Here is a 25,814-nt window from a genome sequence, read left to right on the forward strand (position 1 = left end):
AAATTCCTACAAATAACTGATTTGCTCTGTCTACACTAATGTTGGTGTAATGGTGTTTCCTTTTTGCATATCTTAGGTATTAATCAAGTTACCCATTACATTTCTCCAACCTTTGCTCTTCTTTACCCTGAGTGTGTGGATTTGAAGCAATAATTTTTAAAGGGGGTAAAAAAAAACATAACTGAATTGACTCACTCGCCAATGCAAACATAGAAACATAGAAAATAGATGCAGGAGGAGGCCATTCAGCCCTTCGAGCCAGCACCGTCATTCATTGTGATCATGGCTGATCGTCCCCGATCAATAACCCGTGCCTGCCTTCTCCCCATATCCCTTGATTCCACTAGCCCCTAACATCTAACATCGACGTATAGGGCCCTCTAACGTAACCATGCAACTATAGGCATTTAAAATATTCTGTCCAAATAGAGTCTGTCCTGCCTTATGCTGATTTACCATAGTTGTATAGGAATAATTTTACTTGTTTAGGTATTAAGAAAATATGTTGACAGTTCTGCCTTATTACACTGTAATTTCCTTCTTATTTGTTAGAAATTTTGGATAAGGTTCATAGTTGTAGCAATTAATTCTTTCTTTCAAACAGCCTCTGTTGTTGTAAAATAGTAATTTACAAAACACATCACAGTTGGAAATTTATTTTGGATAGATTTCTATTGATCTTGAAACTATAATAAATTTAACCCTCTGAAAACCACAACAAGTTTAACTCCTACAGAATGTTGAGAGGAAATGACAATATTGACATTGGAAGTATGTTCCTTTTTGTGATGGAAAGTCGAACCAGTGGGTCATAGTTTCAGAATAAGAGGCAAGCTATTCAAAGTGAAGACATTCTCGTTTCAGATGGTCAGAGATCTTTGCGATTTTCTCCCCAAAAGAGGCGCAGAACCGGGGCGGAGTATCATTAATATATATTTAAACCCAAGCTAGATGTTAAGATTATAGAGGAATCAGGCAGAAAAGGAGAGTTGAGACCATGATTTGTGTAGGAAGAAACTGCAGATGCTGGTTTACACTGAAGATAGACATAACATGCTGGAGTAACTCAGCGGGACAGGCAGCATCTTTGGAGAGAAGGAATGGGTGAAGCTTCAGGTGGAGACCCTTCTTCAGACTGGGAGTCAGGGGAAAGGGAGACACAGAGATAAGGAAGGGTAATGTGTCAAAATGAGACATAAAAGGAGATGCACATCAAGGATCTTATTTGATTGCAGTGGGTTCGAGGAACCATGCAGTCTTTTTCTGCTCTACTTCTTTAAGCAGTCTGTCTTGTTGTGACAAAGTAACTAAAGAAGAAGGGTCGGGACTCAAAACATTGCTTAGCCATGGCATCTGAAGAAGACCCAAAACGTCACCTTTCCATGTCCTCCAGAGATGCTGCCCTGCCCGCTGAGATAGTGCAGTGTTTTTGGATTTATTTCCCTTGATAAAGACTAATAACTGAGAGTACATTATATTCATATACATCTGTACTCAGGAATTCCTTTCATTCAGCCGTTACATAAATAAATAAATCGTTTTCAGGAGATTAGACCCTTACCATGTACAGAACTAATTTGGTGCATATCATTGCTGTACTGAGTCCATTTCATTTATAAGGGATCTGCTTCTATTCACTTTGACTTATGGAAACTGGATTACAACTGTGTGCTAAACCTGCATAGCGTTGAATACAAAAGAATCAGTAAGTAAATGATCAAGGACGGTCATAGATATGAAAGATCCAGTGCAGGGATGGACAGGACAAATAAGCTGTCATCTGAGAGAGACCAGATGTTTGTATGGATACTAAAATGAAAAAACCATGTGATTTTTGACCTCATCGTAGAAAAGACTAGAAAATACATTTCATAAGTTCATAAGTGATAGGAGCAGAATTAGGCCATTCAGCTTATCAAGTCTAATATTGCCATTCAATCATGGCTGATCTATCCCTCCCTCCTAACCCCATTCTCCTGCCTTCTCCCCATAACCCCTGACATCCGTACAAATCAAGAATCTATCTTTGCCTTAAAAATATCCATTGACTCGGCCTCCACAGCCTTCTGTGGCAATTAATTCCATAGATTCACCATTCAATTAAATACATTTGATTCAAGTGGTATATTTTCATTGGCGTAATGTATTTGAGGTTGTGAATAGTTCTTTATAAATGCAATTACTTTCTGTTTAAATTAAAATGAGCAGATAACAGTCAGAAGGTCTCGTTATAACCATTTACTGTAAACCACAAAGATAAGATGTTTATACATTTATGAGCCAGACCTGTTCAACAATGACGGGGGCAAGAGTTAATGATTATTTTTTTTCAGATTTACTACATATGTTCTCACTTTATTGACATTGGGACAACCAGATACATGTGATATCTCGCAAGAATCTACACTTATTTGGGCTACATAGAACATAAAACGGAAGGTAGACACAAAAAGCTGGAGTAACAGCGGAAGAGGCAGCATCTCTGGAGGGGAGGAATGGCTGACGTTTCGGGTCGAGACCCTTCTTCAGACTGGTTAGCGATAAGGGAAACGAGAGATATAAACGATGTTGTGGGCAGATAAAGAACAATGAATGAAAGATATGCAAAAAAGTAACGATGATAGAGGAAACAGGCCATTGTTAGCTGTTTGTAAGGTGAAAATGAGAAGCTAGTGCGACTTGGGTGGGGGAGTGATATAGAGAGGGAATGTCGGGGCTACCTGAAGTGAGAGAAATCAATATTCATACCACTGGGCTGTAAGCTGCCCAAGCGAAATATGAGATGCTGTTCCCCCAATTTGCGTTTAGCCTCACTCTGACAATGGAGGAGACCAAGAATAGAAAGGTCTGTGTAGGAAAAGGAAGGTGAATTAAAGTGTCCAGCAACCGGGAGATCTGGTAGGTTCAGGCGTTTCTGCGTTTGGTCTCGCCGATGTATAAGAGTTCACATCTTGAACAATGGATACAGTAGATGAGGTTGGAGGTCACCCATTCCTTCTCTCCAGAGATGCTGCCTGTCCCGCTGAGTTACTCCAGCGTTTTGTGTCTATGCTTGGTTTAAACCAGCGTCCGCAGTTACTTCTTACACATTCTGAACATAAAATTGAACAGCACAAGAACAAGCCTTTAGCCCACAATATCTGTGCCAAACATGAGGTTAAGGCAAGCTGTTATCTGCCTGCATGTGATTCATATCACTCCATTCCCTGCATATCCATGGGCTTGTCCAAAAGCTTCTTAAACACCATTACCATATCTGCCTCCACCGCCACCACCCCAGGCAATGTGTTACAAGCACCCACTGCCATCTGTACAAAAAACATATCCACACACCTCCTTTAAACTTTGCCCATCTCATTTTAAATCGATGCTCTCCAGTATTTGATATTTCCATAGTGGGAAAAAGGTTCTGACTGTCTACCCTGCCTGAGCTTCTCATAATTTTATACTAATCTATCAGGTCTCTCATCAACTTATGTCGTTCCAGAAGAACACAATCTGAGTCTGCCTAACATTTAATTGTCAGAGGATTCCAACACTCTAATCCAGACATAATTGTGGTAACCTTCCTCTACACCCCTTTGAAAGCCTCCACATCCTCTATTGGGACGACCAGAAATATACGCAATACTACAAATGTGGCCAAAACAAAGTCCTATAAAGCTGCATTGTAACATCCTGATTCTTACACTCAGTACCTCGACCATCGAAGGCAAGCATACCATACGCGTTCTTCACCACTCTTCGTTATTTTGCCACTCTCAGATAGTTATGTACTTGGTACTCCGAGATCCTTCTGTACATCAATGCTGTTTAAGTTCTCGCATCTTTTCCCCCATACATCTGCCTTCAGAATATGCAGCAGCTCACACCTGCTCAGATTCAATTCCATGTGCCATATCTCTGCTCATTCCTATAGCTGATCTATATCTTGCTGCATACTTTGACAGCCTTTCTCGCATTCCGTGACTTCAGAAATCTTGATGTCATCTGCAAACTTATCAACCAAACCATCTACCTTTATGTCCAAGTCATTTATATATATATATATATATCCAAAACAACACAAGTGCCAGCACAGATCCCTGTCACAAACTGATCCACTGCTCATATACCTTCAGCCTGAATACCATCCTTCGACCACAACATTTTGTCATTTATCAGTAAGAATCCATATGTGAATCACATGCATCTTAATCTTTTGGATCAGCCTCCCATGGGCGACTATATTGCCATCCTACCCTCATTGGTCACCTTCGTCACCTCCTCAAAAGACTCGATCAAGTTAGTAAATCATGACCTGTGGTGTACAAAGCCATACTGAGTGTCTCGAATTAACCCATTCTCTTCCAAATGGGAGTAAATCCTATCCCAAAGAGTCCTCGCTGATAGTTTCCTTGCCCTTGATGCGAGGCTCACCAACCTATATTTCCCTGGATTCTCTAATTCCCTTCTTAAACAAGCCTGCCACCTATTCCTTGCCTGCTTTTCTATACTAACCTGGTGCAGATGCTGGAATTCCAGCAGTGTACGGCAAGATTTTGGTGTTGAGTGGACTACAGGCAGTAGAAAATCAAGACCATGATACTGAAATGTTCTGACAGTGTCTGACAGAGGGTAAAACCAGAGGCAACTTTTCCTTGCAACAAATATCTCAAAATAATTAAACACCAATGAAAAAGTAAATAAATAAATTGATTAAAGTAATAACAACAATGAAAACAGTATGTAAAAAAATCTGAAACAATTATTTGTCCTAATTTCCAAGTCACAATTTTTTTCTTCCTAGTTTTTCCCAGTTCCTTCCCAGCTGTTATCAGGCAACTGAACCATCCTACCACAACCAGAGAGCAGTGCTGAACCACTATCTACCTAATTGGTGACCCTCAGACAGGATACAGCTTTACCTTGCACTAAATGTTATTCCCTTATCATGTATCTATACACTGTAAACGGATCGATTGTAATCATGTTTTGCCTTTCTGCTGACAGGTTAGCATGTAACAAAAGCTTTTCACTGTACCTCGGTACCTGTGACAATAAACTAAACTGAACATTCTGGGAACTACTTATGTTGCATTAATTCCTATTTAAAGATGCATTCTGTTAGTATCAGGAGACATGACTGACTGAATTCAGACTAACTCAAGGCTACTTAAATCCATATCCATATCTTTATCCTTGTAACTATAAAACTCTTGGATGTGTATTTATTTGTGTGTTTGTATGTGATTCACATCTTCTCGATTCACATATTCCGATAGAGATTTATGCCGTGAAGTAAAAACTCGACTTCTGAAAACTTCATGCATTATTTCTCGAGTTATTTATGAAAATGTTCACAAATCTGAAATAACTGAAAATAAACGAGCTGATCAGGTCACAATGGGTCTGTTCCGCGCGTCCTGCTGTGAAATGTTTTCCACGCACTGCGAGTGACGTCACCCCCCCTGACTCGCAGCCCTTTGGTTAATGCCAACTCGCCGTGGCCTCGCCCGCTCAGCGTCCAGCCGCGCCATCCGAGAGCGAGGGAGTATTGCGTTCGGTAACCAGCCCTCCCCTGTGATGACCCACCACCCCCACCACCCCCCCCCCCCGGGCTCTGGATTGAAGCCGATGAACATGCAGTCCTTTGGTTGATGCGCGCCCACACCCTGCTCCCCGCTCCAAGCTCCCTTCCTCCTCTGCCCCCTCCTCCTCTCCCGCCTCCTCCTCTCCCCTTCCCTCCTCCTTCCCCTTCCCCCCCCCCCTCCTCCTCCTCCTCCTCCTCCTCCTCCTCCTCCTCCTCCTCCTCCTCCTCCTCCTCCTCCTCCTCCTCCTCCTCCTCCTCCTCCTCTCCCCCCTCCTCCTCTCCCACCCTCCTCTCCCCGCCCCTCCTCTCCCCTCCCCTCCCCGGCCTCTTTCCTCTCTCCCCCCCCTCCTCTCCCCTTCTAAACCCCTCCTCCCCCCTCTTTCCTTCCCTTCCCCCTCTTCCCATCCCTTCCCTCCTCTCCCCCCTCTTCTCTTGCCCCCCTCACCCCCTCTTCCCCCCCTTCCTCGCCCTCTTTCTCCCCTCTACCCCCCACCTCTGCGCCCCCTCTTTATCCCCCTTTCTTCCCCCCTACCACCCCTTTCTTCCCCCTCTTCTCCTCCTCTTCCCCCTCTCTTTCCCCCCTTTGCCTCCCCTTTCCCCCCTCTTTCCCCCCCATCTTTCCTCCCCTCTTCCCCCCCTCTTCCTCTCTCTCTCTCTCTCTCTCTCTCTCTCTCTCTCTCTCTCTCTCTCTCTCTCTCTCTCTCTCTCTCTCTCTCTCTCTCTCTCTCTCTCTCTCTCTCTCTCTCTCTCTCTCTCTCTCTCTATCTCTCTCCCTCTCTCTCTCTCCCCTCTCTCTCTCCTGCCCCCCCCTCTCTCTCTCTGCCCCCCTCTCTCTCTCTGCCTCTCTCTCTCTGCCCCCTCTCTCTTTATCTGCCCCTCTCTCTCTCTCACTCTGCCCCTCTCTCTCTCTGCCCCCCTCTCTCTCTATCTCTATCTGCCCCTCTCTCTTTCTCTCTGCCCCTCTCTCTCTTTTTCTCTGCCCCTCTCTCTCTTTCTCTGCCCCTCTCTCTCTCGCTGCCTCTCTCTCTCTCTCTCTCTCTGCCCCTCTGTGTCTCTGCCACTCTCTCTCTGTCTCTGCCCCTCTCACTGTGTCTCTGCCCCCTCTCTCTCCCCCCCCCCCCTCTCTAGATGCGCCTGTGAGTTGGGGGCTATACATGAGTGGATAGGGCGGGGATTAGGGTAAAAGGATAGAGAGTTATGCCATGAAGTCAAAAATCGCCTTTTCTGAAAATTTCATGCATTATTTCTCGAGTTATTTGTGAAAATGTTCACAATTCTCAAATAACTTTGAAAATAAACAAGATGGTCTCGCTGATGATGTCACAATGGCTCTGCTCCGCGCGGCCTGCTGCGCTATGTTCCAGGCGCAGCGAGTGACGTCACCCCTTCCTCCCTGTTCTTCAAAAGACGCAGAAAGAACGAGCAAGTGGGCCTTCTACTGCAGCTCCCGAGCTTGCACCCGCCCGCTCCCTTCCTCCTCTCCCCCCCTCCTCTCCCCCCTCCTCCTCTCCCCCCCCCCCCTCCTGTGCGTGTGTGTATGGGGAGGTGTGGTTGGTATATGTGGGGGGTGGTTAGTGTGTGTGTGACGCCACAGGCCGCCCCCCCCAGCAACTGCGAGTTGAGGGGTCGGGACCCAACGGGTCCCACTTGGTCTAGTAACTATTAAAACTCTGATCTTGGATGTGTATTTATTTGTGTTTGTGTGTGATTCACATCTTCTCGAAAAAACAACGCACTAACGGTAACATTTTTACATATTCCGATATTGCCATGATCAAAAATCGCCTTATCTGAAAAATTAATGCATTATTTCTCGAGTTATTAATCATAATGTTCAAAAATCTCAAAAAACTTGGATAAAAACAACTGTCTTTCACTTATTCCCTGTGCTTAGCCCTGCTCGCAACATTGTTGCTATCCAGGTACACTGAGTCCTGCGAGCTCTAGCAAGTGCAAATGCCTTTTTTTTTTAAAGTCACGGTACACTGAGTTCTGCTAACTAGCAAGCGCAATTGCATTTTTTTTAAGTTTAAAAATGAGGGAGGCTGAATAAGGCGAAATGAGCAGCCCCTGCTCAGTTGTCTGCTATGGGTGAGTGCTGGAATATTGCGTTGGGGGAACGGGTTGTGTTGGAGAAACGGTTGAGTGGTGGAATATTGCCTTGGAGAACGGGTTGCGTTGGGGGACCAGGCCTCCCTTGTGACTGGGTCCCAACAGGTCCCACTTGGTCTAGTGTCTTCTAAAGTTCAGAATGTGCTCACATTAACATGCTCATGCAGTGGGTACCAAAGAGTATCTTTGATGGGTACTCCAGTGATGACTCTGTTGGCTGCAGTCAGTTACAGTACCAGAGATGTCAGTGTGGCAGTGAAGCTGGTTTGTGGACTTTGAACAGTGAGGTAAAGGCACACTCATGTTTGTGGGTAGTTTTTTTTATTAATCTTCACTCATTCATTTCCTCTAAAGAAATAAAAAGTTTGATATGCTTTAGGGTTTGGTTTCCCAAGCCTGCGTTTACTGTAGTGTGCAAAATTTTGCAAGAAGACCTGTGATCATACTTGTTCCTCGACTAATGTCTTAATGGATATTAAGGTTACTTCAATTCTCAACACCCTCACTTTACGATCTTTGCCATCAGCCATGGTACACCTCTACCCCGTCTCACAATGTACTGCTTGTTCACTGCTGCGTCAAAGGTCACCCGGGCACATTTATATGCAGAGATGAAGTTCGATGCTTTTTAAATATGGAACAATTGGTATTCCAGGAACTGGGATTCCACAACGTCGCTGATCACTTACAATGGGGGCATCTCTTACAATGTTGATGGTTCTCATTAACTCTTGAGGGCTTCCACAGATAACCCGGATAATTTCCAGTTTCGATTCCATCAAAGTTCGGGTTGGCTAGTGGCAACACTGGTGCTTCCCGACAGGGCCTGATACCCGGGTTCGATCCTGACCTCACGGACTGTCTGTGTTGAGTTTGCATGTTCTCCCTGTTACCGTGTGAGTTTCTCCCCGGATGCCCCCGTTTCCTCCCACAAACCCAACACACCGGGTAGGCAGGTTAATTGGCCTCTGGTGTGTGGGTGAGAGGTACAATCTGGTGGGAGTTCACAAGATTGTGCGGATAATCAAAAATAAAGGAATCAATGGAAGATTACTGTAAATAAGTGGCTGATGGTCAACGTGGACTTGGTGGGCTGGTGCCATTCTTTGCTGCATCTTTCAATAGACAATAGACAACAGGTGCAGGAGTAGGCCATTTGGCCCTTTGAGCCAGCACCGCCATTCAATGTGATCATGGCTGATCTTCCCCAATCAGTACCCCGTTCCTGCCTTCTCCCCATATCCCCTAACTCCGCTATTTTTAAGAGCCCTATCTAGCTCTCTCTTGAAAGCATCCAGAGAACCGGCCTCTTCCACCCTCTGAGAAAAAGTGTTTCCTCATCTCCGTTCTAAATGGCTTACTCCTTATTCTTAAACTGTGGCCCCTGGTTCTGGACTCCCCCAACATCGGGAACATGTTTCCTGCCTCTAGCGTCTCCAAACCCTTAACAATCTTATATGTTTCAATGAGATTCACTCTCAAACTCCAGAGTGTACAAGCCCAGCTGCTTCATTTTCTCAGCATATGACAGTCCCGCCATCCCGGGAATTAACCTTGTTAATCTTTCGATGACTGTGGTTGCAAATCATCAGAAGATTATCATGAAGACGAATAACACGTTGCACATTTGATTCATGCATCCTTAGGAAGATGCGTATGATGGTCATTCTTTTTTACCATACTGACTGGATCCCGAGGGATGAAATCAATCTTCTACTTTTCAAACACCATTTCACAGCACAACACAGCTACTGAGCACCACTTTAATGTGAACTGTGCAAGTACCAAAATATATAAGAAAGAACTGCAGATGCTGGTTTAAATCGAAGGTAGACACAAAATGCTGGAGCAACTCATCGGATGAGGCAGCATCTCTAGACAGAAGGAATGGGCAACGTTTCGGGTTGAGACCCTTCCTCAGACTGAAGAAGGTTCTCGATCCGAAACGTCGCCCATTCCTTCTCTCCAGAGATGCTGCCTCACCCGCTGAGTTGCTCCAGCATTTTGTGTCTATCAAAATATATATATATATATACATATATATATATGGATAATGCAACTTGTCTTCTGAAAATGTGATTCCAGTTTCTGCACCAGAACTTTTTTTTAAATTTCGCGCCAGGTAAAAATCAATTAGAATTAAAAGATAATGGAGATGACTGAATGAGGTAGGGAAAAGAACAGAAGTTGAAGAAATTAGTCAAAGTGTTTTGATTATCTTACATGACTCTAGTGGTAGCTGCAGTTACACAGCATTAATACTGTGGTATTAAACTATTTGTTAGAATGAAGAATAGCTTGCAGTATGGTCAGGACTTATTTCGGTTTTACTGTGTTTGAGATGAAAACTTAAAAGTGGATAACTCTTGGAGATTGGAATTTATAAGCAATTGTTGGCAGGCTAAGAGGTTCCACACCCATAATGCCACAAAGCAACAGTTTCCAAAATCAACAGTTAAAGCCATGAGAGTAGTTGCCGAACATTGATAAGAATTATGTATGGATAATTATGCATACTGAACAATGTATTTAGACCAAGAGGGTTTGTGTGAGGTTTTAGGACAGTGTGTGTAATATAAGTTCATATGATGTAAGTACTCACAATACTAAACCCCATAGTCCTTTGCCTATAAATGCATTTCACTGTTTAAGAAGCAACTGCAGATGCTGGAAAATCAAAGGTAGATAAAAGTGCTGGAGAAACTCAGCGGGAGTTGAAGAAGGGTTTCGGCCCGAAACGTTGCCTATTTCCTTCGCTCCATAGATGCTGCCGCACCCGCTGAGTTTCTCCAGCACTTTTGTCTACCAATGCATTTCACTGTAGCACTCAGCATTGCTTGGCAAATTGAAAAATTGCATCTTCACTTTAATTTTGGTACTGATTGAAACCCATTACATTTCATCTTTTATTATGTTATAATAGTAAATATCATTAGTTGAAATCATCGGTCTAAAATAGAATGTTTTACTAAGTTCAAATACCTTTCATTTTTTTCAGTTTGCAAAAGATGTATTGTTCAACATTTTGAAGACTCAAACGACTGTCCAAAATGTGGAATTCAAGTTCATGAAACGAACCCATTGGAAATGTTAAGGTACGTTTCATCATTAAATATCCAGAGACTCAAAAAAAATGTTTTAAACTGGGAAATCAAGAAGTCATCGAAGGGCGGCACGATGTCGCAGCGGTAGAGTTTCTGCCTTACAGCGCTTGCGGCGCCGGAGACCCGGGTTCCATCCCGACTACGGGTGCTGTCTGTACGGACTTTGTACGTTCTCCCCGTGGGTTTTCTCCGAGATCTTGGGTTTCCACCCACACTCCAAAGAAGTACAGATTTGTAGGTTAATTGGCTTGGTATAAGTGTAAATTATCCCTCGTGTGTGTAGGGTAGCGTTAATTTGTTGGGATCGCTGGTTGGTGCGGACTCAGTGGGCCGAAGGGCCTGTTTCCGCGCTGTATCTCTAAACTAAAGAACATATGAAGTAGAAGGCAAAATAGAGAGCACATAATACAAACTTTCATGACTTTTACCAGAAGAAAATGCTGTACAATGTAATGAGGTTCACAGTTGTGAAGCTTTGGGAAAGAATGCTGAAAAGTAGAGGTTTGTGCAACTCAGCTTAGTTTCAACACTATGAGCACAAGCATGTAGAGTGGCAGAGTATGTAAAGCAATACGTTTGGAAAGTTGATAGTTATAGACTTAAACAGCCCCAATGTCCCAACTTGCCCATGTAGCAAAATGCCCATCTACACTAATCCCCGCCTGCCCCTGTTTGACCCAAACCCCACAAACCTTTCCCTTTCAAGTACCTGATCAAATTGATGCTGCACAAAAGCTCAGAGGTGCACGGACGTTAGTATTGAAAAAAAAATATGGACAAAAATCTGGAAAGAAGAATTGGAAATCAGAGCTGAGAGCCAACTTTCTCTGGTCTCCATTTTAGAGCGTGTGGCAGGTTAGAAAAGGTTCTCCAAGAATGTAAAGTATTCAGGTGTTATAAAGGTGGGCAATTAAATAAACTACATGAAGTGGAAAGGGTACAGAGAAGATTTACGAGGATGTTGCCATGACTAGAGGGTCTGAGATATAGGGATAGGTTGAGTAGGCTGGGTCTCTATTCCTTGGAGCACAGGAGGATGCTGGGTTGTATAAAACCATGAGACGAATAGATTGGATAGATGCAGAGTCTCGCCCATAGGTGAATCGAGGACCAGAAGACATAGGTTCAAGGTGAAAGGGAAAAGATTTAATAGGAATCTGAGGGGTACCTTTTTCACACTAAGGGTGGTGGGTGTATGGAAAAAGCTGCCAGAGAAGGTAGTAACTGGGACTATCCCAACGTTTAAGAAACAGCTAGACAGGTACATGGATAGGACAGGTTTGGAGGGATATGGACCAAACACAGGCATGTGGGACTATTGTAGCTGGGACGTGTGGGCATGTTGGGCCGAAGGGCCTGTTTCCACACTGTATCACTCTATGACTCCATGACTCTAAGTATGATAGAGGCAGTTTTAGCAATGAAGGAGATGTGGCAGTTTTGTTTAGTTTAGATATACAGAGTGGAAACAGGCCATTCGCCCCACATGTCCACGCCGAATAACTGAACCCCGTACATTAACATTTTCCTACATTTTCCGAGGAAGGGTCGCGACCTGAAAGGCCACCCATTCCTTCTCTCCAGAGATGCTGCCTGTCCCGCTGAGTTACTCCAGCATTTTGTGTCTAACACTATCCTACACACAGTAGGGACAATTTACAATGTTACCAGGCCAATTAACCGCACAAACCTGTATGCCTTTGTCATGTGGAACAAAACCAGAGCTCTCAGAAAAAACCCATGCAGGTCACAGGGAGAACGTACAAACTCCGTACAGACAGAACCCGTAGTCAGGATTGAACCCGGGTCTCTGGTGCTGTAAGGCAGCAACTCTACCGCTGCGCCACCGTGCCGGCCTTTTTGAGATCCAAGATTTGATGGTAATAGCAGTCGCGAGAAGTAGGGATTTAAAAATGATAACTGTGGTTGTTCAGTTTGTAAAGACTTGGCATAATTAAAGAAAGAGGAAAAAATGAAGATGTAATTCATAATATTTCTCAGTTAGCTAACTATGTTTAATGAGCACTGGACACTGGAATTGTAAAGGGAGCCATGGTAAATTTAAAGCAAACAAATGGATCCATTTGAATGATCTGAAGGAACATGGAGATAAGATGCAAACTGAGCCACAAAGATGTATAAAACAGAGTTTAAGACACTTGGAGATATCATGTCTTTGATCGACTAATTTATAAACAAATCCCACTTTTCTAGTGTAGGAAGGAGCTGCAGATGCTGGTTTACTTTTCTAGTCTTCTCCCACAGCTTTGTACCTGCTTCTGCTTCAAATGCTGTCTTCTGATTATTTAAATAATGCAATAGTTATGTCGAAGTTGTTCCCTGCATCAAAGAATTCCATGATTCAGCAATTGTTAACATAAACAAAGGTTGCAATCCATTCATTTTGTATGAAGAAGGGTGTCGACCAGAAACATCGCCCATTCTTTCTCTCCAGAGATGCTGCTTGTCCCACTGAGTTACTCCAGCATTTTGTGTCTACCTTCAATTTAAACCAGCATCTACAGTAGACACTTATCCTCTTCATCCCATTAGAATTCTTCATACATTTAAAAACAGATTCTCTCAACCTCCTGCTCCGTTATAAAAATCTTCCTCATAATTCAAGATTTTCAGGGGTTTCCACTCTGTTGGCTGCTTTGTCCTTTTTGTAATATGATTCCAATAGCAGTTATTGTTGGCCTTGCCCGCAAGAGTATTATTTTTTCTTTATTCTTGTAACTTCATTTTTCATTTGTAAAGTGCTTTGACATTTCTGTTGGCTTTGGCACACAGTGTAATCCCACGCTATTCAGCATCTTTCTACTGAAGATATTCTTCCACTTTTTGTTTGCTTGCCACAATAACTTAGGCCTGCCTATTCTGTTCACCTGTCTATGCCTCTAAGGAAATATTTTACAATTATTTTGCTAAACTGCTTACTTTATTTCAATATTGTGCTCCATAAGTAAAATAGTTATATGAAAATAAGAATTGATCCTGCACAAATATGACTCCATATCTCTATTTCTCATTCAACCAATAGTGCATTCTTATGCAATTTCTAACAAATTACTTAGAAACTTAGAAACATAGAAACTAGGTGCAGGAGGGGGCCATTCGGCCCTTCGTGCCAGCACCACCATTCATTGTGATCATGGCTGATCATGATACTTAGTAGCGATTTTGTTGAATGTTTTCTAAAATCAAAACTAAAAATGTCTTAATTCCCTTGTTTGTCCAATTGGGTCTTGCCCATCCCACCAAATATTAAAGTTTGCCTTTTAATTCAGTACTTGCTTTTAATTCATTTAAAAAAATTATCTCATTTGGGTGCTGACTTCAAAAGCAGGTGTGAAAATGGCCAACAATTTCCATAAAATTGCTTTTCATAATTTCCCCAGAAAATTATCATTTTTCCCTTTTTTTAAATTTATCCATGTTAAAACATGCTCATTTTCAATTTTTGTTTAAAGTAAAATATATAAAAGAAAAGGGCAGTGAAATAAGTTAAAAATTATGTTAAAAATAATGAAAGATGTGAATGAAATGAGGAAAACAATTCAAGCAGAAACTTGTTTAAAAGTGTAGGAGGGAACTGCAGATGCTGGTTTACACTGAAGCTAGACACAAAATACTGGAGTAACTCAGTGGGACTTGCAACATCTCTGGATAAAAGGAAAGGGCGACATTTTGGGTCTGAAGCAGGGTCTCGATCTGAATCGTCACCTATTCCTTCTCTCCAGAGATGCTGCCTGTCCCGCTGAGTTACTCCAGCATTTTGTGTCTAGCTTAATTAAAATGTTTATTAAAAACAAAGAAGAAAAGGGCTGAAGGGCTTTTGTTCTACATCTCTCAACTTCACCGTCTGTATCTCTCGTTTCCCTTTCCCCTGACTCAAGCCTGAAGAAGGGTCTCGACCCGAACGTCACCCATTCCTTCTCTCCCGAGATTCTGCCTGTACCCTTTCCATTTTGACAATATCTATCCTATAATATGGTGCCCAGAACTGAACACAATACTCTTAATACGGCCTCACCAACGTCTTATACAACTGCAACATGACCTCCCAACTTTTATACACAATTTTCTGACTGATGAAGGCCAATGTGCCAAGAGCCTTTTTGACCACCTTATCTACCTGTGACGCCACCTTCAAGGAACCATGCACCTGCACTCCTAGATCCCTCTGCTGTACAACACTACCCAGAGCCCCACCATTCACTGTGTAGGTCCTGCCCATGTTAGACTTCCCAAAATGCAACACCTCACATTTCTCTGTATTAAATTCCATCAACCATTCCTCCGCCCACTTGGCCAATCGATCAAGATCCTGCTGCAATGTTTGACTATCATCTTCACTATCTACAATATCACTCACTTTTTTATCATCTGCAAACTTGCTAATCATGTCCTGCCTTGTATGTTCTCATCCAAATCATTGATATGAATGACAAACAGCAATGGACCCAGCACAAAACCCTGAGGCACACCCCTAGTCACAGGCTTATAGTCCGAGAAGCAACCTTCCACAATCACCCTCTGCTACCCTCCATGAAGTCAATTTTCTATTCATTCAGCTATTTCTCCTTGAATCCTACGGGACTTAGCCTTCCAGAGCAGCCTACCATGTGGACCCTTGTAGAATGCCTTACTGAAATCCATGTATACAACATCTACACTCATCGACTTTTTTGGTCACAACTTCAAAAAACTCAGATTCGTGAGACACGGCCTTCCCATGTACAAACCCATGCTGACTATCCCTAATCACCCCTTGCCCATCTAAATGCCTGTGTATCGTATCCCTCAGAATACTCTCTGGTAACTTACTGACCAGAGATGTTGAGCTTCTTGAATAGAGGCACAACATTTGCCACCCTCCAGTCTTCGACACCTCGCCAGTATTTAATGCCGACTCATAAATCTCAGTGAGGGCTCCCGCAATTTCCTCTCTAGCTTCCCACAGTATCCCCGGATATATCTGATCCAGCCAGGAAGATTTGCCTACATTCATATGGGTCTGGACCTTCAGCATCTCCTTGACCCTAATACTGACTGCTCTCAACACACGAAGATAGACACAAAAAGCTGGAGTAACTCTGCGGGTCAGACAGCACCTCTGGAGAAAAGGAATTGGTGATGTTTCGGGTCGAGACCCTTCTTCAGACAGGGGAAAGGGAAACAAGATATATAGATGATGATATAGAAAGATATAGAACAAATAAATGAAAGATATGCAAAAAAGTAAGGATGATAAAGGACACAGGTCATTGTTACAGACAACTCAACAAGACGACTTTGAAACTCATACAATGATTTGGATGAGGAGGGACAAAGAAAGAGATGCAAGGGTTACATGAAGTTAGAGAAATCAATATTCATATTTGAATAGCCTTTTTCCTTTTTTGTACATAAAATCTCTTGGGATTTTCCTTAATGCTATCTGCCAAAGCTGTCTCCTGTTCCCTTTTTGCCCTTCTGATCACAGAGATACATAGACAATAGATGCAGTAGGCCAATTAGCCCTTTGAGCCAGCACCGCCATTCAATGTGATCTTGGCTGATCATTCACACTCAGTAACCCGTTCCTGCCTTCTCCCCATATCCCTTGATTCCTCTAGCCCTAAGAGCTCAATCTAACTCTCTTTTGAATGCATTCAGAGAATTGGCCTCCACTGAGGCAGATAATTCCATAAATTCACAACTCTCTGGAAAAGTGTTTCCTCATCGCAGTTCTAAATGACCTACCCCTTATTCTTAAACTGTGTTCTGGACTCCCCCAACATCGGCAACATGGTTCCTGCATCTAGCGTGTCCAATCCCTTAATCATTTTATATGTTTCAATAAGATACCCTCTCATCCTTCTAAGTTCCAGTGAATACAAGCCCAGTTGCTCCATTCTTTCATCATATGACAGTCCCGCCAATCCGGCAATTAACCTTGTGAACTTACACTGCACTCCCTCAATAGCAAGAATGTTTTTCCTCAAATTTGGAGACTAAAACTGCACAAATATTCCAGGTCTGGTCTCACTAGGGCCCTGTACAACTGCAGAAAGACCTCTTTGCTCCGATACTTAACTCCTTTTTTATGAAGGTCATCATGCCATTCGCTTTCTTCACTGCCTGCTGTACCTGCATGCTTACTTTCAGTTACTGATGAACAAGGACCCGCAAATCTCATTGCACTTCCCCTTTTCCCAACTTGACACCATTCAGATAATAATCTGCCTTCCTGTTTTTCCTACCAAAGTGGATAACCTCACATTTATCATGCATCTGCCCACTCACCCAACCTGTCCAAGTCACCCTGCATTCTCATAGCAGCCTTCTCACAGTTCATGAGTTCCTGTCTCATTATCTCAAAGTTGGCCTTGCCCCCATTTAGCATTTTAACGTGTGGGCCCGCCCTGTCCCTATCCATAACTATCTTAAACCTAATGGAACTGTGGTCACTGGTCCCAAAAGGCTCTTCCACGAACATTTCATTCACTTGCCCCTCCCAATTTCCCAATACTAGATCAAGTGTTGCCCTCTCCCGTGTAGGGCCTCTACATATTGCTGGATAAAACTCTCCTGAACACATTTGATAAACTCCACTTTGTCTAAACCTATTACACTATGACATTGGGAAAGTTAAAATCCCCGACTACAACAACCTTATTTGACCTGCAGCTGTCTGCAATCTCCCAGCACATTTGTTCTTCTAATTCCCGTTGACTATTTGGGGGTCTGTAGAACACCCCCAACAAGGTGATCATCCCTTTCTTGTTCCTCAGCTCCACCCATACAGCCTCACTAGACGAACCGTCCATAATGTCGCCTCTGATCATAGCCGTGACATCCTCTTAACCAACAATGTAACCCACCTCCTCTTTTACCTTCACCCCTGTCTCTCCTGAAGCTCCTGTACCCCGGAACATTGAGCTGCCAGTCCCTTAACCAGGTTTCCGTAATGACTAAAGTGTCCAGGGATATGGGGAAAAAGCCGGAAAGGGGTACTGATTTTGGATGTTCAGCCATGATCATATTGAATGGGCCGAAGGGCTGAATGGCTTACTCCTGCACCTATTTTTTCTATGTTTCTATGTCCCAGTCGCACGTATCTATTCATGCCCTACGCTCATCTGCTTTACCCATCAGGCCTCTTGCTTTAAAATACATGCAATTTAAACCACAGTCCTTCCTCGCTCCCTGCCTTTCTCCTGCCCATTCTGCCCTCTATACTTCCTCTCACCACCCTTCATATCAACTTCTAACCTCTCACACGCCTCGAACCTGTATAAGATCTCACCCCCCCCCCCCCCCCCCCCCCGCCAATCTACTTTAAACCCACACTGACCTTCGATCAACCGATTACACTAGTTCCATGTTATCCCTCTCCCCACACACTCACCATTTACAGTAGCCAACTAACCTACAAATCTGCACGTCTTTGGGATGTGGGAGGAAACCAGAGCAACCAGAGGAAACCTACTGGGCTGCAATGAGAATGTGCAAGCTCCATACAGAGAGCAGCTCAGGTCAGGATGGACTCGGGTCTCAGGCTCTGTGAGGCAGCAGCTCTACCAGCTGGGCCAGGGTAGAGGGGAAAGTTTAACGGAGATGTGTGGAGGAAGTTTTTCACATTGAGAGGTGTGTGCCTGCCATGTGCTGCTGGTGACTGGTGTTGGAGGCAAATATAATACAGGCATGTAAGATGCTTTTAGATAGGCACACGGATATGCAGGGAATGGGGTGGGATAAGTATGTTGTGCAGGCAGATGAGTTTAGTTTATCTCAGCATCATGTTCAGCAAACTCATTGTGGGCCAAAGAGCCAGTTGCTGCGCGCTACTGTTCTACATTCCTTGATCTATTCCCTTCCCGTGGCCTTGTACAGGAAATTGGTCCATGTGTCCAATGGTTTGTATTTCCACTCATAATACTGTACATCTCCATTCAGTCCGGGCATCGTCTTTTGAAAAGTAACAGTGCAGGTTCCTAGATAGAGGAGTACATCATCCTGAACATGCAAAACCTAGTTTATTATCTGTACATTGTCCACACAGCAGGGGGCTAAAAATCAATACTAACTGCAACTCACCCTAGATATTCCATTTTTATTCCGGGTATCTTTTTTTAGGGATCACAAAACACGACTGTCACAGGCTTGGGCAGAATCAGTGAATTTGTTTCTTTACAGCAGTCAAGCAGCGTGTCTGAATTTGGAGGGTCATAAGTTCATAGGTTCTAGGAGCCATTCGGCCCATAAAGTCTACTCCACCATTCTATCATGTGAGTGCTAAAGAAAAGCAGACAAGCATTTGTAACCAAGTTGAGCCAGAAGTGGTGAATAGGTGATACAGTACGTCACAGCTTTCTCCTGAGATCCCACCATCACAGAAGTCAGTGATTCCATTTTGTTCCAAGTAATGCCGGTAAATGGCTGCGAGCATGATTTAAAGTGGAGTCCATGGGACAAGGCAACATGCAGGCCTTAGTACAAAAGACCTGTACTCCAGAACTTGCTGTGGCTTTAGCAGAGCTGTTACAATAGGGAGGTTTCACGGCAGTCGGGTCACGACCCATGACCCGTACTGTTGCTACGCTACTCCAAATGGATTACACGCGATGTACTGCAGGTAGGCACTTACCATTGTTTCCAGTGTAGCGGGCCCGTTAAAACCCGCTGAAATTGTCAATTTTTGCGCTGTAAATAATTATGGAAATCGGGATAAGCGTGAGAGACATTTAGCATACTTCAGAATTCCAAAAGTGAGGAGAAATGACGGTAGATAGAAACGAGAGATGAAGAGACAACAACAGCCAGAGTGCTTGGCGAACATTGGCCGTTTGCTCACTGCATTTCATCAAGTAAGGCATTATTTGTGTTTTTGTCTAAAAAGCTTCAGAAGAAATCTGGCTGTAATTTTTTTTAATCGCCCATGGTTCTCGTGGGCTTTTACATACAAAATGAAAACGCATCTGAAGAAAAATTTACAGCCAGATTTATCACTTCTGAGAATTTTTAGATACCAAAGGAATCAAGAAAAAACACAAATAATGCCTTACTTGATGAAATGCAGTGAGAAAACGCGATAATTCCCAATATTTTCAATGTTCACCAAGCACTTTAGCTGCTGTTGTCCCTTCAGTTCTCGCTTCTCTCTACCTTCATTTCGCTTCACGTTTGGAATTCTGAAGTTGGGTACATGTCTCTCACGCTTACCCCGACTCCCACAATTTTTTTCAGCGCAAAAATTCAACATTTTGGCGGTTTTTAACAGGTAGGAAAGTACGCGTTTCTAGCATTAATTTTTTTTTAACCTTTATTTAACCAGGAGAACTCTCATTGAGATTAAAAACCTATTTTACAAGAGAGTCCTGGCCAAGACAGGCAGCAGCACAGTTCCACAGTTACAGACAATAATTTAAAAAAAACAACAGAGAACATATAAATAGAGTCACGGTCAGAACATCATCAAACAAATCATGTACAGACAGAAGAGCCCGCTTCAACATCATTAAGAAGGGATTGAAATCTGTTTATAGAAACCAGCTCCTTAAGTTTCAGTTTATTCTGCAGCTGGTTCTATGCGAAGGGAGCAGCATAACTAAATGCCCTTTTCCCCAGTTCAGTACGGACTTTAGGTACAGTTAGTAAGAACAAGTCCCCAGAGCGGAGCTGATAAGTTCCTGTGCTTTTTCGAATTACATACTTCTGCAGGTATGAAGGAAGAACACCGAGGATAGTCTTATAAATAAGGATATGCCAATGATGGAGTCTGCGGGTGGACAGGGCAAACCATCCAACTTGAGCATACAAAGTGCAGTGGTGCGTGAGGGTTTTAAAATTAGTAACAAATCTCAGTGCTCCGTGATAGACCGTGTCCAAAGACTGTAGGCATTTTGAAGATGCATTCATATATAAAACATCACCATAGTCCAACACAGACATAAACGTTGCAGCAACAAGTCTTTTTTTGGCTTCAAAAGAAAAACAAGATTTGTTTCTAAAGTAAAAACCTAATTTTATCTTTAGTTTTTTCATAAGTTGCTGGATATGAGGTTTAAAAGAGAGAGAATCGTCAATTATAATTCCCAGATATTTATATTGAGACACAGATTCAACCACAGAGCCCTGCAAAGTGGTGATAGGAGGGAGGTCCGAGGGCTTTGATTTAGCTTTAGTGAACAGCATGAGCTTTGTCTTGTCAGCATTTAAAACAAATTTTAAATCACACAGGTTACGTTGCACAGTGTTAAAAGCAGTTTGGAGCTGCCAGAGAGCCTGATTTGGGGTAGACAGACGCAGAGCAATATATCACTGTGTCGTCAGCATAAAAGTGAAAATTTGCGTTCGGAGCTTTATGATCTAGACTATTAATATAAATAGTAAATAATAAAGGTCCTAGAACCGATCCCTGTGGCACACCCTTGGATACATTAAGAGAGCTAGAAGTAATACCTTCTGCTCGCACACACTAGGATCTGCCTGATAGATAGTTTTTAAACCAACAGACAGCTTGATCAGACAAACCGATGCTGCATAGTCTTTGTAACAAAAAGGCATGATCCACAGTATCGAAAGCCTTTGATAGGTCAACGAAAAGGGCTGCACAGTGTTGCTTATTGTCTAAAAATTCAATAAAATCATTTACTACTTTTAAAGCAGCTGTTGACGTACTATATTTTTTCCTAAAACCAGATTGAAATTCAGATAAAATACTGTTAGTTGATAAAAAGTCCTTCAGTTGTTGGTTTACAATGGATTCCAGCACCTTAATTAAAACAGACAGTTTGGAGATGGGCCTATAGTTGTTTAGCACAGTGGGGTCCCCCCCTTTTAACAGTGGGAGAACAAAGGCAGATTTCCAAATAAGTGGAATTTCGTTTGTCTCCAGGGATAGATTAAAAAGATAAGTCAGAGGCAATGCAATAAAATCAGCGGCTAACTTTAGGAAGTAAGGCTCAACGTTGTCTGGACCTGCCGATTTTTTTGTGTCTAAACATCTCAGGGCCTTATGCACCTCTGAAAGTGTAACAGCGTCAAAAGTAAAGGCTTGTCCCTCAAAAAAACAACTACTATCAGAGCAAGCAGAGGAAGCAGAGGAGCCTTGAGCTGTGTTTTGAGAGTTGAAAAGTGAACCAGAGGCAATGAAATGCTCATTAAAACAACCAAGCATGTCAGCCTTTTCATAAATTTGGGTAGAGTCTTTGACAATGCATGGAGGTAGCTCAATAACATTTTTATTTCCAGTTATTGATTTAATGGTTTTCCAGAATTTCAACGGATTGTTTAGGTTATTTGAAGTTTCAGTAAGGAAATGATCAGCTTTGGCTTTTCTAATTGCAACTGTGCTTGCATTTCGCAGCTGCCTAAAGAGCAACCAGTCTGATCCAAGACCAGTACTCCTGGCTTTAGACCATGCCACATTGCGCTCATGGAGTAAAATGGATAACTCTGACGTGAACCATGCATTATCCCTGCCCCTTACTCTATACTTCCTAAAAGGAGCGTGCTTGTTAACAATTTCAATAAAACCATCATAAAAGAATTTCCAGGCATTTTCATCATCAGGAATTACATTAATTTTCTCCCAGCCAAAGAGAAACAGGTCATGAAAAAATGCTTGCTCCACAAAATGTTTCATGTCCCGCTTTATGATGACACGAGGTTTGGTTTTAGGAACTTTTGTATTTCTTACTGTTGCAATGACACAGTGGTCACTGATGTCATTTGCAAAAACAGAAGCAGCAGAATATTTATGAGGAACATTAGTTAAGATAAGATCAATTAACGAAGATTTTTCCGGACATTTCAGATTAGGTCTAGTAGGACTGTCAACAATCTGAAAGAAATTAAACGAATCACAAAATGCTTTAAAATTATCTGATGCTGGTAGCAGCCAGTTCCAGTTTAGGTCACCAATAAGGACAATCTCATTAAAGTTCAACCCGGATAAAAGCTCCATTAAAGATGATAAGGTGCAGCTGATAGCTGAAGGTGGCCTATAGCAACCGACGACAGTGATGTGGTGAGTTTTTGAGATTTCCATGTCAAGAGCCAGAAGTTCAAATTGCTTACTCACTGATGTAGAGAGACGGATCTTCACATGAAACTTAGATTTGACATAGACTGCGACCCCTCCGCCCTTCTTGGTTCGGTCAGTCCTATACACATTGTAGCCGTCAATGTTGATATCCTTGTTTAAAACTGCTTTGTTTAGCCAAGTTTCAGATATGACAATAACATCAGCATCAGTTGAATGAGCCCAGATACGAATCATATCCATTTTAGCAATCATACTGCGCACATTCAAATGGATGAAACCAAGTCCAGACCTTGATTCAAATTCAGCAGGGGTGTTAAAATTAACAGCAGACTCAGCAGAGCCTGGGCCTGGGTTAGGTTGAACATTCCCTGAAATCATATTTGTAAAACAAACAGACACAGTTAGAGACAGGAGGAGACGTGTGCTGCCATCTTGGATTTTTGCCACAGAAGATGTCGAGACGGTGCAGGTTTGGAATTTCTCCCACACCACACGAAAGCCAGACCGGCCCGGTCAGCACCGGCGAGGCAGTAAGGGGGGGGGGGCTGTTCTGGATGCAGGTGTCAAAGTCCAGAAAGATTTTCTCCCCCCCTTTTGGTGCGCTAGTTTCATGGCAGGTTGCCAGCCACAGTTGTGGGAGCTCGGCAGTTAGTTGATAAGACTGGGTCATGGAGTATATATTAATAACATATACCGGAAGTGACGGATGTCTTCCAGTTGGATTTAGCGGCTCCGTGCGTCAAGCCCTATGACCCAGTGACCTTCCGTGCAACCCCCCTATAGCACCAGTATCTACCAGTATTCCATTGTTCAGTGTAATCAAGGTCTGAGTTCAAATTCTACTATGGAAACTGGGTCATTTTAATTTAGTTGATTAATTGAATCTGGAACAATTGTAACTTTGAGGTCATTTGATTGTTGCAAAAATCCAACTGATTCTGTCGGGAAGGAAATCTGTTTTTACCCCGTCTATGCTGTATGTGACTTCAGATCCACAACAATTTGATGGATACTTACCTTCCATGTGGAAAGGCGATCTTGTCTAGTGTTTTCCTGACATTCCCCCCGTCACAAAAGGCTGGTCCTCAATGATTTAGATTCAGTCCATGTAATATCAAGAAACACACAAACGCATGGCAGCTGGAACATTTGTATTGTTGATCAACTCATCAGGGTTTATTTAATATTGCTTTCAATAATGGCTGTGAAATTATCGGACCATAAATTCCATCCAGTTCACAGTCTTTCAGGGCAGGGCAGCTACTGAACAAACCAACCAGACACAGGGAACTGCAGATGCTGAGTAAATTGGGTAAAATGCAGATTGAGTAAAATACAAAGCTCTGGAGTAACTCAGTGGGTCATGTAGCATCTGTGGAGGGCGTAGATGCTTCTATTGTCGCCTATCCTTGGCCTAATGCTACCTAACCCTGAGTTTCTCGAGCACTTTGTGTTTTGACTAAGATTACCCACTTGACCTAGATCTGCAACAGTTCACAACCACGTCCTATGTTCACAATGAAGACAACCTCCAATGTGTTGTGTGGTAGAAGTCTTGTGTTAAATGGGATTGAAGCAGAACAGATATGATAGCTTGTGCCTGAGGTATCATTAGTTATCAGTAGTTAAGGACATATATTCCCCCACCATCTATAACCTGACAGCCCATGTTATAAACTTATCCCAGTGGACTAGTTCTTGTTTGGTTAGCCTTTTAGAATATCCTGATTGGATTAGTACAATATATATCTAAAGATAAGGCAATGAACTGTAGAACATGCAAAAACATTTAAGCTTAACAGGAAAAAACATCATACAATTGAGAAGAGATAATTGATCTAACTAACGATAATGAAGATCAAAGCTCTGCGGTCCCGCCACATGTAGTTGCGTATGCGATCAACATTGAAACAGCTAACAGGTGAATAGCTCTCCAGGGGTATTCCTATCCTCAACAACAGTGAGATTAGACACAAAAAGCTGGAGAAACTCAACGGGTCAGGCAGCATCGCTGGAGAAAAGGAATAGGTGACGTTTTGGGTTGAGACCGTTCTTAGACTGAGAGTCAGAGGAGAGGGAAACAAGAGATATGAAAAAGGCACAGAACAAAACAGGGCCGGCACCGATTATTAAGAAAAGTGGAGCCCACAATGGTTCATTGTTGGCTGTGGGAAGGTAATAACTAGTGATACAAACAGTGAAACTCAGCAGGACGACAGTGAAACCTGTACAACGATTAGGGTGATGGAGGACAGAGAGAGAGGGGGTGCAAGGATTACTTGAAGTTATCAAAATCAATATTTTGTGCCACTGAGTTGAAAGCTGCCCAAGCGAAATATGAGGTGCTGTTCCTCCAATTTGCGTTTGGCCTCACTCTGAGAATGGAGGAGGCCCAGGACAGAAAGGTCAGTGTGGGAATGGAAAGAGGAGTTAGAATGTTTAGCAACCTGGAGATTACATAGGCCAAAGCGGACTGAGCGAAGGTGTTCAGTGAAACGATCGCCCGATCTAGGTTTGGTCTCGCCGATGTATAAGAGTCCACATCTGGAACAGCGGATACAGTAGATGAGGTTGGAGGAGGTGCAAGTGAACCTCTGCCTCACCCGACGGGGTCCTTGGATGGTGATGAGGGGAGAGGTATAGGGACAGGTGTTGCTTCTCCTGTGGTTGCAGGAGAAAGTACCTGAGGAGGGAGTGGTTTTGGTGGGAAGGGATAAGTTAACCAGGGTGGGAACGGTCTCTGCAGAAAGGGGTGGGGATGGGAAGATGTGGCTAGTGGTGGGATCCTTTTGGAGGTACAGGTGCACAACCTGTTATCCGAAAGCCTTGGGACCAGACACTTTTCGTAATTTGGAATTTTTCGGCTTTCGGAATGGAAGATTTTTAGCGTAGATTTTAACGGCTGGCTCAGTGGTAGAGTGCTCGGCTCATATCCGCAAGGTCGCGAGTTTGCGCCTCAATACCGGCAGTTACTCGATCGCGAGTTTGA

At 43.1% G+C, this 25,814-nt stretch overlaps 1 protein-coding gene across 2 annotated transcripts in view; it reads left to right on the plus strand.

Annotated features, from left to right (window-relative positions):
• Positions 1 to 25,814, plus strand: part of pcgf5 (polycomb group ring finger 5) — a 227,368-nt gene that overhangs the window by 140,461 nt on the left and 61,093 nt on the right. For both annotated transcript variants that reach the window (XM_033033569.1, XM_033033570.1), the window contains exon 3: positions 10,683 to 10,779. In XM_033033569.1, coding sequence (XP_032889460.1) covers positions 10,683 to 10,779 — 97 coding nt within the window. The remainder of the gene's footprint in view (positions 1 to 10,682; positions 10,780 to 25,814) is intronic.

Source organism: Amblyraja radiata, chromosome 15, assembly GCF_010909765.2.
Source record: "Amblyraja radiata isolate CabotCenter1 chromosome 15, sAmbRad1.1.pri, whole genome shotgun sequence".
Classification (NCBI taxonomy): Eukaryota; Metazoa; Chordata; class Chondrichthyes; order Rajiformes; family Rajidae; genus Amblyraja; species Amblyraja radiata.